The sequence below is a fragment of the Amborella trichopoda genome, chromosome 12 (assembly GCF_054954075.1).
Source record: "Amborella trichopoda isolate Santa Cruz 75 chromosome 12, AtrichopodaSantaCruz75HAP2 v2.0, whole genome shotgun sequence".
Classification (NCBI taxonomy): Eukaryota; Viridiplantae; Streptophyta; class Magnoliopsida; order Amborellales; family Amborellaceae; genus Amborella; species Amborella trichopoda.
This window is the reverse complement of record NC_142347.1, coordinates 13,023,387-13,039,619: the sequence shown is the minus strand read 5'-3', so window position 1 is coordinate 13,039,619 and position 16,233 is coordinate 13,023,387. Positions and strand designations below refer to the sequence as shown.

General features: G+C 41.7%; 1 protein-coding gene across 1 annotated transcript; it reads left to right on the top strand.

Moving 5' to 3' along the window:
• Positions 1-4,740: 4,740 nt before the first annotated feature.
• Positions 4,741-14,008, top strand: LOC148779446 (ATP-dependent Clp protease proteolytic subunit-like). Its single transcript, XM_088853618.1, has 2 exons — positions 4,741-4,844; positions 5,682-14,008. The coding sequence occupies exons 1-2, from the start codon at positions 4,774-4,776 to the stop codon at positions 5,980-5,982; spliced, it is 372 nt and encodes a 123-aa protein (XP_088709744.1). The 5' UTR covers positions 4,741-4,773; the 3' UTR covers positions 5,983-14,008.
• The last annotated feature ends 2,225 nt before the right edge of the window (positions 14,009-16,233 follow it).

Sequence of the window (16,233 nt, the reverse complement as noted above, 5' to 3'; positions counted from 1 at the left end):
AAGGATTGAATTGAATACCTAGGGAGAGTGAAGTACCAATCCATAGCTTGATCAGTAAGGCTCCTTGGGAAAACTCTGATCGTAAGACTATCATCATGAGCCACTTCAGCACATTAGGCGGGTGGGCATAAAAGGATTGAACGTGTGTAAGGGGATCCCCCTTTTCGCTATGTAGGTTCAACTACCTTTTTATGTGGGCCCTCTCATTCCTTCCAAATCTAAGGATCATAGGCTCTTCATACGAATCTTTCTATTTCCTATTAATGCTTCGAGCCACTGTCTCTTGAATGTAGCTGTTCCTGGGCTTTGGCTAGGTTCACCAAGTGGATTTTGAAAGAAAGGTTGTTGGCAAAAGCTTGGGTTAGGTGTTCAAGGTATTCGGTTGCCACCCGCTCTTAACCACACCCATTAGCATTGACTGCCTGGGATCGAAAGTTGGGAGTAAGGATTGCTTATCAGTACGAGTTGGCTACAAATAGGCATAGGCCAGCTATTTCTAATGAATATATACGAGTTGACCAGGGTATATGCTGACCATAAGTCTAATGGTTTGGTTGTGGATTAGAATATTTGAGGAGAGTGAAATGCCCACCGCTCGACGTGCAGGGAGGGACTTTCTCTGGGAATCCAATTCCTCCAGTCACACTTAAAGGGAAGGGTTGTTCCAGAGATTGGGGCAACCGTTGAAACTTGTGGTCTTGAGGCAATCAATCATAGAAGGGTGACTGCCAAAAGGTAAGGATACACTTCTGGTATCGGGATAAGTCCCCCTATCAGGGCATGGACTTTGACCTCCCGACGGAGGAATGGACAATGGGGAGCAGGGGACATCTTCCAATGGTGATTTCCTTGCATCCTCCCCAGGAGGTTCAGTATGTCCCCCTCTATTTAGGAAAACCTCTTAAATACGTGGAAGAACCCAATTCTTTAAAACGTTTTACGGCGATGTGAGACTCGTCTTCAGTCTCGGGTTGATGAGGCTTCATCCCCATTCAAGTTTTTATCCGGTGACTCTGGGATGAGAGAAACTGGTTCTAATTCCTGTGTGGTCTCCGGCCCAAAAGCTAGGACCGAGTGCTTTGACTAACTCAAATCTCCCGGGCTGCAAAACATCTATTAGGCAGCAGCAAAAAGGGCTCTTTACTACCGTGATTAGAAAATAAAAGAAAGTAATTGACTTGGGCCTTTCTTTGATTACTTAGCTAACGACTGAACTCGTTGGGGCGGCAAAAAGCTCTCAACAACGAGGGCGTGCTAACGTAAAGACTGAACTCGCATTTACTCTTTGGCTTGCTCTTTGGCTCGCTTTTTGGCTCGTACCGTGCTTACGCACTTCTCTCGTTCCGTACTATAGCACTTTTCTCGTTCTGTGTTGTAGCACTTCTCTCGCTCAAAGACTCGAATTTAGGCTCGCTCCATGCTTATGCACTTCTCTCGTTCCAAGCTTACGTACTTCTCTCGCTCTGTGCTTACGCACTTCTCTCGCTGGGGGCTTTGCTCATTGCTTGCCTTGCCACTGGCTTGTGTAGCTTGGCGTAACAGGCTAGGCCTTTTGAGGGATTCCTTGAAACCAAAGCAAGAACCGATTTCTAGTTGATGAATAGCTCCTGTGCTTTCGAGTTCCTTTTGGTCCTATTGGTGGAGTTCCTGCCCTTGGCCTTGGTTCCAGTCTCATCTCGCATGCCAGCATGTCTTCTAGAAAGAATGACTCTGGCCATGTTTCGTGTTGCTACTATAGCTCCTCTCGCCTTTCTAGCCTGCGTTGTGTTGTTAGGAAATGGCGAAGCCTATTTCGAGGCCGGTAGGCAAGAACTGAACTAGACTTTGTTCCTCCATTCAACCTGAATCTTGCTGCATGAATGCACAGTAAGACTAAGAATGCCCTCACCCTTCCTCTACCATAGAAGCTTTCACCAGCACTAGCACTAGTATGGGGTGCAACTCGAAAGCCCTAACACAAACAAACCAAGTAACTAAAAAAAAAGCTAAGGAGCTGACAACTGCGAGACTAGGATAATAGGAAAGACTTGGTATATAATCTGTGCCTTCGTTCCAGCTAGAGTATAATCTGTCTGTCCTCCGGAGTGAGTGGAGTAGATGAATGTAGCTAGTATAGTCTATTAGATGATATGAAAGTCTTTTCATCTTTTTTTTAGCTGGTTTTTCTGTACCTAACTCACTGAGATTCCATCCAGTAGAACGGAAGAATTCTCAATCTCCAAAATAATCGATATAAATATTGCAAATAGAGCCATTGCGACACCCATAAAGGCCCATCCAGGTGCTACTTTACCATATTACGAATTCAACGGTTTCAAGATACCCCCTACAATAGTCCGTCTAGGACCAGATCTGGAACTATCCTCCACGCTTTGTGTAACCATAAATTCTATTGCATTGGATGAGATTTGTTGACTTTGTATACTATTCTATTGTAAATAAACTATCCTATCCTATCGTGGAATTGAAAGTCTCTAATAATGGAAACTGCAACCCTAGTTTCCATCTCCATATCTGGTTCACTTGTAAGCTTTACTGGGTATGCCTTATATACCGCCTTTCGGCAACCCTCTCAACAACTAAGAGATCCATTCGAGGAACATGGGGACTAATTGAAATAATGAAAAATCATTTCATTTTTTGAAAAAAAAAGCAAAAAAGATAGCTTGAAAAATTCTCCCTAGAGTCGATACCAACAGGAATGTATAAACCAGTGCTTCCATAGATTCGATCGTGGTTTACAATGAAATTCTATGTAGCTTCCATACCTATTCATTTGGGATAGAGAAAGAGTAATTTGAATCAATATTTCAGATTTTCGGTACTCTATACGAAATATACCAAACCAAATATTGGCGAGAAATACTAGAGCATTGTTGTATCAGACTCTTTGTCTCCTTGTAGTTGGATCTCCTAATTTTTGGAAAGCTCCAAATTCTACTTGGGTATCCAAATCGGGGTCGATACCAGCAAAAACATCTCTGAACAAGTATCTAGCACCATGCCAAATGTGTCCGAAAAAGAAGAGCAAAGCAAATGAAGCATGTCCAAAAGTGAAGACACGTTCTAACATATTTTCCACTGTAGCAGGATCACTATAACTTACTCCATTGAGTTCACCACCATAGAACTCAACAGTTACACCTACTTATTCGACACTGTACTTTGATTCTGACCTTCTAAAAGGAACATCAGCTCTCACAATTCCATCTCCATCTACCAAAACTAATGGAAATGTTTCGAAAAAAGTAGGCATACGGCGTACAATGAGTTCATGCCCTTCCTTATCTCTAAAGATCAGGTGTCCTAACCACCCAACAGCTATTCCATCTTTGTTGTCCATTGAGCCTGCTCTGAATAATCCTCCTTTTGCCAGATTATTACCGATGTAATCATAAAAAGCTAGTTTATGGGGAACTTTTTACCAGGCTTTCAAGAAACTGAGATTTTCGACCAGCCCGGTACCAACTCTTCGATATATTTCTTGCTGAAAGTCTCCCCCTCCCTACATATGACAGACCCTACTTCTCTTTCCCCAAAGATTTCAATCGGAGTAGTTGCTAAACCATACCACATAGTTCCAGCAACAATGAAAGCTGCAAAAAATACAGCAGTGATACTACTAGAAAGAACAGTTTCAATATTACCCATACGTAATCCTTTGTAGAGACGTTGGGGTCGGTGGACACTAAGATGGAATAGACCTGCTAATATACCCAATGTCCCAGTTGCGATATGATGAGAAGCTATTCCCACCAGAACAAAAGGATCAAAACCTTCAAAGCCCCATGTCGGATTTACAGATTGCGCTTTTCTCGTTAGTCCATAAGGATCAGACACTTATATTCCAGGACCATACAAACCTGTGACATGAAATGCGCCAAACCCAAAGATAGCTACCCCTGAGAGAAAGAAATGAATTCCAAAGATTTTGCGAAAATCCAAAGCCTGTACGTTCATCACAGAATATTTATAGATCCCAATACACCCAATGCTAGATAGATGCCCAAAAGCATAAGCCAGAAAACACAATATGTGACCCGGCCACACCTTCGTAACTCCAAATACCCGGATTCATTACAGTTCCTCCTATGATACTCCACCCGTTCCATGAATTGTTTATTCCTAAACGAGTCCTGAAGGTTATAACGAACATACCTTGTCTCCACATTGGATCAAGAATGGGATCAGAGGGATAAAAAACAGCTAATTCATATAGAGCCATCGAACCGGCCCAACCAGAAACTAGAGCTGTATGCATTATATGGACAGAAAGCAGCCGACCGAGATCATTCAAGACAACGGTATGAACACGATACCAAAGCAAACCCATGGAAATACCCCTTCTTCAAAATATACACTATGTAACTTGCATTGGAAAATACTATGTGATGGACCTTACCTTTGAATAAAGCCCTGACCACTTGAACTTTGAACTGGAGTATCTCGGTCAAGAGTGAACTCCGTGCCCTTGGTAATAATCGAACGACTCTGCTCATAGGAACAAAGAGAAGCAGATCTATTCTATACTCGATAAGTATCAATACACAATGGGGAGATTGGTTCCATTGGAAGCAAATACATCTATATTTGTTCATCATTCGAACGATTCATCTGTAAGATCCATTAAGAATCTTCTGAATTCCGAGTTCCTCTATGAACCTTCCAATCTATGAATAAAATACGATAAATAACAATATCATGACTACAAGAAACCCACTCTTACGCTTCCGCATCAAAGTGAAATTCTAATGCTTAACTCCTTTTTCCTTCATGCCCGTTGGTGTTCCAAATGTACCTTTTCAAAGTCCTGGAGAGGAAGACGCAGCTTGGGTTGACATATAGTGCGACTTGTTTGACATATTGGGTCATATGGAATTCCCCCGTTCTCTCCCCCGATCGAGATATCCTCTCTTTCTCCCAAGAAAGATTGATTGAACCATCAAGAATTCGGCGCGTGACGTGCAATTAATCCTTCTATTTTGGGGTTAGATATTATCAATTAGAATAATCTATGGTTGGCTTGGAACAATAAAATAGAGTAGCCTATCCAGACTCCGTTCAGAAAATATCAAATTGGTATTTGGTAGTATACATATATGTATGATTGCTACTTAATATTATAATCATAAATTATTACTATTCATATCGATCAGTGATCTCAAACTCCCAACTTATAGAGTAATAGCATAAATACATCGAATATTTGGTGGAAGACATGAAGCAAATTTCAAAAAAAAAGTTGAATCAAATACTAATAAAATCTAATACTTACTAATAAAAGAAGTGGTATTAGGATCGTTTGTCCTATATGTGCAAACAGAATTCGAGCATATCTTTACCCGGAGTAGAGAATAAACCTAAAAGACAAGAATTGAAGAGACCCATTCAGGAACAAGAAAATTACACCGTGATTTTGATCTCAATGAAAGAATACATCAATAAGAGAGTGATTCAATAAGTTCAGTGAATTATTTTGTTTTTTTCTTTTAAGGGGGTGAACCAAAACTCGTGTTTCTTGAAAAATGAAGAAAAAGCCTCTTCGGGAGGAAAACCCTGCTACGAAAAAAGGAATAGGTCTGTAATTGACACATTGATTCTTTTTTTTTTTTGCAATTTTTTGAACCGTATGCATCAAAAGGTGCGTGTACGATTCCTAAGGGATACAATTTGATCCTAATCAATCGAGTTCATCGAGAAAGATCACTTTTTTTAGGCCAAGAGGTTGAAGGTGAGATATCGAATCAAATTGTTGGTCTCATGGTATATGTCAGTATAGAAGATGATACCAAGGATATCTATTTGTTTATAAACTCTCCCGGCGGATGGGTAATACCAGGAATAGCTATTTATGACGCTATGCAATTTGTACCACCAGACGTACATACGATATGCATGAGATTGGCCGCTTCAATGGGATCTTTCATCCTGGCTGGAGGAGAAATTACCAAACGTCTTGCATTCCCTCACGCTTGGCGCTAATGAGTTTTTCTTTATATTATTTCTACTTAGTAGAAAAAAAAGACTATGCCTTCGCCATATGAAATAGGAAAAAAAAGAAGAAATGAATCACTTAGGACATGGGTTTCTAGGTTAGGTAGTTCGACCATGCAATTCCTTTGTTTCGGTATTTTCGGAATATGAGTGTGTGACTTGTTATAATTGATCCTATTTTATAGTACAGAGAGTGGATCTGTCGTCTCGATAAAGATGGTTCTATCTCGTAGGATATTCAGCCTTGTATCTGAAACACGGACTCTTTATTCTATTATATGGAATAGATAAATAAAAATTCGAACTATGATTCGTACTTCTTTTTTTATTCAGACCTCGTGACCGGGTTCAAAAAAAATTCTAAAAGATATATTTCATAAATCGAACGATTCCTTTTTTTTATTCAGAATCATGCTTACTTCAACTAAAGGACAAATATTTCTCTAGATTTTTAGTCATTATATCTTTGAATAAATGATGATCAAACGGTTCCTACTCAGAGATCCTTTTGTTTTTAAGGAACTTTGGTGAATCATCGTGGTTTTAATATGAATCTAAAGTTTCAATTGATTCGTAGGGTCTCAACAAGAGAATTCCTATCAATTGTATGGTACTTCCTTAAGTAAATTTGTATTACGCACAAAAAAAGAAAATAGGGTAAGAGAACATTCAAGAGGCCTGTAATGATCGACATAAAGACAAGATGATGCGCCAACTTGATATTTTTGAGAATTAACTTACCCAAGACTAAGTTTGTGAAGCAGAGACTCACATATAATCAAATAGGAGATCTTGGGAAACCTATGACTGAGGAGGAGATAAAAAATGCCATGTTTTCTATTTACCCCCAAAAAGCCCCAAGACCTGATGGAGCCTTCTTTTCTCAGAAGAATTGGGATCTAGTTGGAAAGGAAGTGGTAGATGCTATCTTGACCGTGGGTGTTCAGAGGTGAATGCTCTATTAGGCGTTTGAATAGCACTGCATTGACATTGATTCCTAAAGTTCCAGTCCCTAATTCTATGAAGGACTTCAGGAAAAAGACCTCTACAAATGCTTTTCCAAGGTTCTAGTGGATAGATTGAAGCCTTTACTGCCTAGTCTACTAATTAGCAAGAGGTAATCAGCCTTTGTGAAGGCTAGATGCATTGCTGATAATTGATAATCTTGCAAGAGTTAGAGGGTATCATAGAGATGGGGGGCAGCCCAGGTGTGCTATCAAGGTGGATTTACAAAAATCTTACGAGGGTTAAGATCGACGGGCTGACTTGTTTGTTGTAGTTTCAGTTGTTGTAAATTCTCGATGAGAAAGGAATTTTATGGGAACTTCTCAATTGACCCTTTTTGGAAAGACTTAGGTTCAATCGCAGCTTAACAAACTCACTCACTTCTTCGTCCAAATATCTCTTTTTTTCTTCACATTGTCAAAGGTTGTTAACCTTGCGATATCTGTGAATAATAAGACATTTGCATCAATTGTTCAACCTTGGACTGATCTGGATAGTGTATTGACAATAGTGGGAAATCGAAAATGTAGATGAATCCCATTATTAGTACGATACACTCGCTGGTTATCACGTATACCCCTTTACCAAGGTAGGACGTGGCGTTGTTTACCCATAAGATTACCAAAGACAGACTCACCAACCATTGTAGGGGTTCAGGTGTTAGAAGACCTGTTGTTAAACGGTCTATCTTCACCTCACTCTGTTATGAATTATCTGCATATCAATGCCTGCGTGGATATATTCCATTCATATCCTCGTGGTTTGGGTCCTACAGGATTCACAGGGGCATAATCCCTGGGCATTGACCCAAGAATAGGTATGTTGCTTATTGAATAGGTAGCTCTAAACCATTTGAGAAGAGTACGCTGACAAATGCAATTGTGCATCTCAAATTCTGTATTTCTGGTCTTGTACCCTTGAACCCAATACTTGTGCGGGCTCCCCTTCAATTAGAAGTAAGCCAATCCCGATTTCCAATACGATGATTGTACCCGCATCTTGTAATAAGAACACTTCTTAGAGTAGCTTTCCCGGCCTTTTTGGTAGCATTTTCACCGAGGCAAAGCCGACTGTCTTTAGGAAGGTTCAAATGCAAGCAATTCTTAGCTATTCTTGCTTATGAGTGGGTAGGAATCAGTATCCCGTACATCTTTTGAGGGGAGACCACTAAAACTTCTTGCGCCGGTCAACGAATGCTTCCTGTTCCTCCCTGACTTGACAAGAAATGGAACTGTCTTATTGATGTAGAATGGGAGAAAAATCTTTTGTTCTCTAACAGGAGGGTACTATAGACCCCGTTGTCTTGCTTTGCCTCGCAAACTTGAAGAGATCAAATCCGTGTTCTCGTTCGAGATGATATTCTTTGTGAGATTCTAATGTAGGCCGATAAGGTGATGGTAGCGTACTTGCGCACCGGAGTGAGAGCTCAAAGCAGTTGGACCGACGAACCGTTTCCTAATAGCAGCTATGTTATTAGATTAGGCTGAAGCCTCCTCACCCTACCTTACATTAGACTCGTTTTTGAGTGATTGCCGCTTAGCAGCCAGTTATAGTCTCTTCTTGCTGTTTCTCATGAAAGATGTTTTCTTCTTTGAGTAGGAATAAAAGAAGATGTAACCTCGTAGGAAGATTCTTTCGATAGAGCGGAAGCGGCTTGCTCTTTTTTTTATCTAAGTACTCTAGTAGGCCTCTTTTCCTTTCTTCCCTATCCCAGCCTCCTTTGAGGGGCAGGCTAGGTCACCTACACCACACCTTTTAGGTAAATCGTTGGAACTAGATGAGCTTACTTCTATTTCTGCTTATACCACCTGCTCTGACTATAAGCTCATGGGAAGGAATTCTAACCTACCCTGGCTGGAGACCAGTTTGACCTACTACTGAATGGATGATAAAGAAAGGATTCCGATGGACAATCTTCAACTGACTCCGAATCTCCCTATGATTCTGGCTTTTCTTTGGTCCCAGACCTTATATAGGTTGGAATTTCTCTTAGCATAATAGCGTAGAATGGTTGTTTAGTTTTCATCGTATAGTAAGGAAGAATGATTTGATCTCTTCACAAGTATATCTTCAAGATTGATAAGAGAAGGGTGAACTCCATTTGTCAATGAGAGGACTTGTCTTAGATCGATATCACAGTGCTTTTTCTAAATGATCTTTCTTTTCTGACTTCTGAAAGTGGAATTCCATGTGGTGTGCCTACCAATCTTGTGTGTTAGTACCTACTTCATACTATGGGAGGGGGGTCAGCATAAGAAGATAGTCAAAATAAAGAAGAAGCAAAAGGAAAGCCCATAAGAAGATCTTCAAAATAAAGAAGAAGCAAAAGGAAAGCCCTCCACTCATAGAAAGGTTCAATATGTTGTCTTTGAGAACAAGATAAGGAGGAGGGGCCCCCGTTGACGAACAAAGAGAAGCTCGGGTAGACCCTTTCAAGGTTTCAGCTTGCACTATCTATAGTAAGGGCGAAAATCACTTCTTCAAAAGGCTATAGATTGTAGTCCTCAAACTCATACGTAAAGTAATAATAGGAAAGTGGGTGCACTTCTTCTCTCTCTATCTAGCTCACAATCAGTTGTTTGCGAGCTCCCGTTGCTGCTTACCTTGGGTTCCTCCTCATCTCAATACTGCTCATTTTATAGAGAATAGAATCCAAAAGACAAGATAAAAGGACTCTAGATTTGGCACTCTTTCTCAGGGAAGAATTGGATAGAATTTGAATCACAGCCCAGAGGGGGCTACCGCTGGAACAAGGCCAAGGCGACACTGACTTTCTATATCGGTATCTTCATCAAAAGATTCCTCTACCGGACCGGCTGGTTTGGAATCAATAAAAGGAGCCCAAATAGAGACCGAAACATCAGAAGAAGTGGAAGCTGAATAAAAGGCAACAAGCCTTGTTGGTTGACAGTACCGCCTAGCAAAGCGCAAGCGGGAGTTCTTTGTCTTATTGAATTGGAGGGAGGGCCATTTACCCGGTGAAGAAAGGAAGTGGGAGGGCTAAGCCAACAGGCATGAAGCCAAAGACGGTGGGAGTAGATAAGTTAGTCTGTCAGGAAGAGATTGAAAACATTCTATCCACACAAAAAAGAACCAAGAACCACCATTTCGGAAGCAAAGGCTTTTGTTCGGTCGAATAGGTCACAACCTTATGCAAAGCGTGATCAACGCATCATCTTATTCACACTGCTAAACAAACGATCCTACCTAAAAGGGATGGCCGTGGAGGCCGACCTAAGGCAGGAAAAAAAGTCGCGTATATTATAGTTATTCGTCTATAAATATGTTTTTCGATTGCTGCTTAGCCCTTATATCTTTTTGGTCCTTCTCACGGATAGAAAAAGGGAACCAACTAAATCGAAGCAAGCACTCCTCCGCCTTCAAGCATAGCCTAAGTTTGATGTTAGAGTAATCGTCAGCTTTCAAGTTGTACCCATTTGGTCTAAGCCTAAGCCCTTCCTTGAAAACCAATGTTCACCTACTTTCCATCGAGCCAAGCTATTGCTGGCCTATCATTAACCTGAGACAAAGCTGTCAGCAATTAGTAGGATAGTAGCGGCTCTCTCTTTACCAGTATAGCTACAGCTTCCTCAATTTCTCTTTTCCCTTATGCTCTACCTAGACCTCAACATGTCATATTATGACCTTGCCACGACCTTCAAATCCTCTTTACTTTTATGCTTAGTTTCTTAACATACAAGGTTGCATATTCCATTTGACCCTTCTTCTTTATTGGCCCTCGCTCTTCTTTCGAGTGCTACAGCAAAACCAAAATGCGTGAGACCTTTATTTACCTATGTAACTTACTTTTGACGACTGCCATATGCCCCATACTATCTCGATCCAGTAGAGGGCTCATAATGAGAATATGGAAAAGCAAATTAGGAGATATGCCTCTATGTCATCGATCGGGACTGGATATTGGGGAGTCAAGCCATTGAGGCATGAGCCATTGAAGCATCTTATATCTAGCCCCTTAGCTTCTTCGCCACTTGAGTTGAGTCTAGCACTCCATCGTTAGCTGTGATCACACTCACCCATGATGCAATACAAGGGGCAGTCTATCTGGTTTGTGCTGCACTCAGAGATCTCCACTGAATTCTACCTTTGAAAGACGATGGCCCCATCTTGTCCCCTTGGCTCATCCATGCGACCGACTTGCGAGGGTCATCTCTACCTCAAGCTATGGTTCACACAGGCAAAGGGCATTCAACAAAAGAGCAAATAAGATCTGAATTTGTGTATGTTCGAAATAGTCTTTCTCATAGACAAAGAAAAAGAAGGATCTTTCTTAGGCCATGGCATCCATCTGCAGCCTTGTAGACCCGAACAACGGTGAAATGAGGGAGTGAAGGGATAGTTAGGCCAGTGGAAAAGAATGGAGGTAGAGGAGACTAAGGCTAAACTTGAGATAGAGAGCTATATATGTACTCGGCATGCTTTCCCTCACTGAGTCTCAGAGTAGTCAGTCCTAGACCTAAGTCCACTGTCTATTGCCTCCCGCCTACCCTTTCTTTTTCAATTCTTAGTGAAAGAGTCCACCGCTCTAAGACCACTACCACGACTTCCAAGTATGTAGGTGCCCGTCGATGAATAATGCTAAAAAAGGATCGATAAGTCAAAAAGAGTGCTGGGAAAACCTGTTATGCTTTGTAGATGGAGGATCTGAGCCAACTATAGATTCTTTCAAGCCGAGGCCCAAAGCCCCACTTAACAAGATGGATTGACTATTCGCTTTTTGTACCGTCAAGAATGAGGCTGAGAATTCCTCCTTAGTTTCATGTACATCGACAAAGGCATATTTAACCTCTCCTCTTTTCTCTTTTGAAAGGCTGGAACCGGGCCACCTGTAAACATTGGACCACTCGATGAGTAGGACAGATTCCATTCCAAAAGAAAGCAGGAGGTTAAAGACCCGGGGAAGAGACTGGTAGTGATGCCCTAGCGGCTTCCGTGAACTGAATCAATGAATTCTCTCCTGCTTGAAGGAAGTGGAACTAGTATTCGAAGCCTATAAACCTTCCATTACAGAGCAAGGGAACGAAGCTAGTCGACCAACTGACGACTGACTTGACCCCAGGGAGAGGAAAGAAAGAAGGAAAGGGATTATAGCTAGTTCAGGTTTCTACACGAGCGGTAGGGGGCCAAGGTTGTCATTACTTGCCTAAGCATAGGAGATTCAACAATGAAGCACTTGCGAACGAGTTGAGCATTCTCAAACATCATCTCTAACTGGAGAAGGGGAAGCTATATCATGTAAGGGCGCTCAACATTATTTGCTTTTCTTGCTTGGCCAGAAGCCTTTCGTAGTAACCTCCAGTAAACCTATTGAGTGGATCGCTCTCCTAGCCCTACCTTTGGAAGAGTCTAACTACCAGCTTTGGGGGGTAGAGAAAGTTTCAATAGAAAACTCTCCCCTTTCATGTCCCTTTTTCTAAGATAAGAGATGCGGATTCTCATGATTGACATTGGCCGATAGAAAGTTTGCATTGCATATAGCGCGACAACAGAAGAGTTTTCTGCCGTATTATAGTTCGATCAAAGGAAGCAGAATTGGAACGCTTGCATTTACCCAATCGAGGGACTAGCCTCAAAAGATGGAGTTAAGGTGGGATCAGCTCGCTTGTCTTAGTTACCAACTTCCCCTATTTTAGCAAGAGAAGATCATGAATTGAGAAAACGATGGTCCTTCATATAGCTGCAAAAGTAGGCTTTTCATTGCATTGGTATTGAATAGATTGCCTTACATACAAGCCTAAGCCTTATTTTTCTTAGCTCTCTCTTTTCTTGCGTTTAATATGTAAAGTCTAGCTAGAACATCAATCAACAGAAGAAAAAATCCCATCAAGATAGATTGAATCGACGACCTATACTTCAACTAAAGGCACAAGGGAATCAAGTGTTCAAGAGCACAGAACAGAGGAAATCCACATGGGTCTCCTTGAAGAACGAAGTCTAAGATAAAGAAAGAAAGGTAGAGTGGGCTTCTAGTTGCTCTGCTTGGATGGGCATGGTTGTCCCCCTATGCTGGTTGAGGCTCGGCCTTTGACTCCGCTTGTCTCTACTTTTCATGTCAAGAGTACAAGTGTAGTTTAGTGGGATTGACTTCTAAAGATAGGAATTCTTTTTCATCTCCTCTGGCAAGACCCTGTATAAGTTGACGTCTTAACCTGACTTCTTGAGCTCAGTTGATTGTTGAAGCAGTAGCTCTTGATCGAGAGCTGGATGCTAACCTTATTATTATGAAAAGGGGAAAGGATTTTTTTATAGATTAACAGGTGAGTAAGGGGGGAGAATGGAAGAGCAAAGAGCCCCAACTCATATCGTACCAAGAACTTGCCATTGACCTGATCAAGCGCTTTAGGGAGATCACCTTCACCCATGTTCCAAGAATTGAAAATCGCTTGGCTGACTCGCTAGCCCTTATGAAATTAATACTCAGCCGCTCTAGTACACATGCTAGTACACCGAAGCACAGAGTCGCTTGTCATCGAGAGATAGGACATCCAATCACAGAGAGCCCTTCCGTCGTACGGGACTCATTCATCTTCTTGGATGAAGACTATTGAGAGTTGGAACATGATGAACTATCACCAGTCAAGACGAGGAAGATTACGAGGACGATGGGTACAATGGTATTATGATTTCTACAATTACCTCAAGGACGGGTTCATACCAGATTACGCCACTCGTGGTCAGAGGAGAGCCCGGAGGGAACTTGCCCGACGATTTGTGATCTTGGAGATGTCCTTTACAAAAGGTCCTTCAAGGGGTACTCGCCCTTCCTTACAACATAGGAAGAAGGTTTTTTTAGTTGTTGAACAAACTCATTCAAGTGGGTGCGGAGGACACGTCAACAGCCAAATGCTTGCCACGAAAATCATGAGGCAAGGCCCCCTATTAAAAGTAAGGGTGTCAAGAGATGCCAGAAATGTCCACTCCTTTGATGGAATTTGATTTACAAATGCTGCATCATGTAGAATGGTGGGTCCATCGTCTATCCCCAAGGCTTTGAGACCCCGAATGAAAAAAGCATACCTTCGAAGGCATGATTGTTGTGAGAACAGGAGATCAGAAGATTTGGTGGAGGATAAAGTCCAAAGTGAACCAACACTGGGATCTGATCGTAGGTGTAGTGAAGCATTGAGATGCAAAGGCGATGGTTTTTAGATTCGGCAAACATGAGATGTGTCCCACACTTGAAGAAGTACATCGAATTTTGGAGATATCCCGTAATGTCCTGTCTGTACCTGGAGAAGGACGACCTCGAGAGAGCAGACGACCAGTAGAGTAGGTGCTCCATATCGTTTCTGCTGCGCAGGTCTAAGGTAATTCACAATGCTAGCAGATCAGAAGTATGGAAGTCGGCCCTCACCCTTCTCTAATAGGGGCAGTGCTACCTATAGAACAAGAATGTTCACCCTCTCTTAAAGTCCTTTATGGATTTTGAGTAGGGAATAGAGCTGTGGCAAGCAATATAGCTATCCCCTTACTCTCTCTCTATAAAAAAATCCCTTCTTAGTAAAGCTTCGGCCCTATGAAGTAAAGGGAAGTGCAGATCTGGAGTGTTTGGACGAGAAAGAAAGGCTTTGCAGCAAGCTGAGTTGTACCGAAATGTAATTTTCTGGGCATTCAATAACAACGACGTCCCTTTAATAAGACTCCACGGTGCCATATTATGCTATCACATGGTCCGATGAAGTGGCAATAGACTTCGATTGAGCAAGGAAAAGCACTTCCGCACTCAAACTTTCTTCGACTCCTCGAATCGGTTACCGATCGGAGAGAAAATCGGACTTCGCAGCAAAAGAAACGAAGCATCTATTGCTGCCAAGTCAGCTTTAAAGCAAGAAGGCAATTTCGCTGAATACAAAGGGACTACTTGTTCCAGTTCAGGTCAGAGTAATCTCGAACATAAGTTGATTTTAAGAAGCCCATTTCTTCTTTCTATTAAAGGAAGGGCGTTGGTCGGTTTATGGAAATGGTGATGATTTTCAGCCTTAAAGAAATTCGAGTGGATGCCATGGCTTTGGGTCAAAGAAATGTCACCAAGTAGCTTCAACCCCGTGTTTTTTGGCATAACTACCTTTTATGAGTAAAAGCACTTCTCTATTTTCGAAAAAGAGTATCAACACCGTATTTTTCGACGTCAACCTCATTTCACTCATGTGAGTGCTTCTTGAGAGTCATTGTTTATGTTTTTTTCCAGCTATAGTGGTGAGATTTGTTGCGCCTTGCTTGACCTCTTATTACCTAAAAGACTATTTCGTCGTTTTGAACCTATATGAGATGGAAAGGTAGAGAAGAATGTCTCAAGGCAAGGAGATGCAATCCAATCGGTCAACTAGGAGCGATTGGGTTAGTGCCTTCCTAAAGCCTGGTCTGGTTCCAGTACTGCCATAGAGAGTCTATTTATTGGAGAAGCCATTGTATGACCTCGATGTCAAGCTTTCTCAACATCTGACAGGGAGGATCTTTACCTCTACCTATCGATAAAAGGCATAGAAAGCATTGTAACACGATTCAGCAAACTCCCTTCTTAAGACCAACTCTAGGTTCATGCACTATTTGCAGGTTCTTCGTCAGGTTTTAGGCTATTCGGGCAACTCAGGCTATTTGGGCATTTATAGGCCAAAAGGTCATAATTTTTACAACTCATTCTCTGATTCTAGCTATCCTAACGAATTCTCTCGACAGCACCGGTCAATCAAGAAGAGGATGCCACTTTATTAAAGCCAGAAGGCAGCACAAATCCATACTTCTGACGCCTTTCATTCTAGACAATCTCATACTTCTTACTTAGACCTCGGTCTCTCCACTTCTGTTAGCATAGAGGAAGGTGTTCAATCCCGTTGAGAAAGAATCAATGCCCTAGCTCAGCTTCCTAGCATGACACATCAGCTACGCCATCAGAGACTGGATTAGAGCCTGGAATGATCTTCCACTTGCTAGTTAGGAAAGATTACCTGATCTTCTTTCGCTGCTCTATTAAGCTATCGATTGCTTTACGGGTGCAACAAAGTTCAAGAAAATGTTAATTAAAAGACTATGCTGGTATCTATCTAAGAGTCAATGTCTCTGAGAGGCTTCCTTCTCATACATATCCGAAGGAACGTTTGATCATCAGCATTAGGGAGACTTCCTAACGTACACTCTATTCGTGCTTATCTATTCCATTAGTTCACCCCGAAGAGCCTATGCCACCTTCCTTAACTCCACTTTACCTTCCATTTA

Excerpts from the sequence above, each read along its gene's own strand:
- LOC148779446 (XM_088853618.1), top strand. The coding sequence starts at position 4,774 with ATGCCCGTTGGTGTTCCAAATGTACCTTTTCAAAGTCCTGGAGAGGAA. Across the intron at positions 4,845-5,681 it reads GCAGCTTGGGTTGACATATA|CAATCGAGTTCATCGAGAAA; the intron begins GTGCGACTTGTT and ends TTTGATCCTAAT.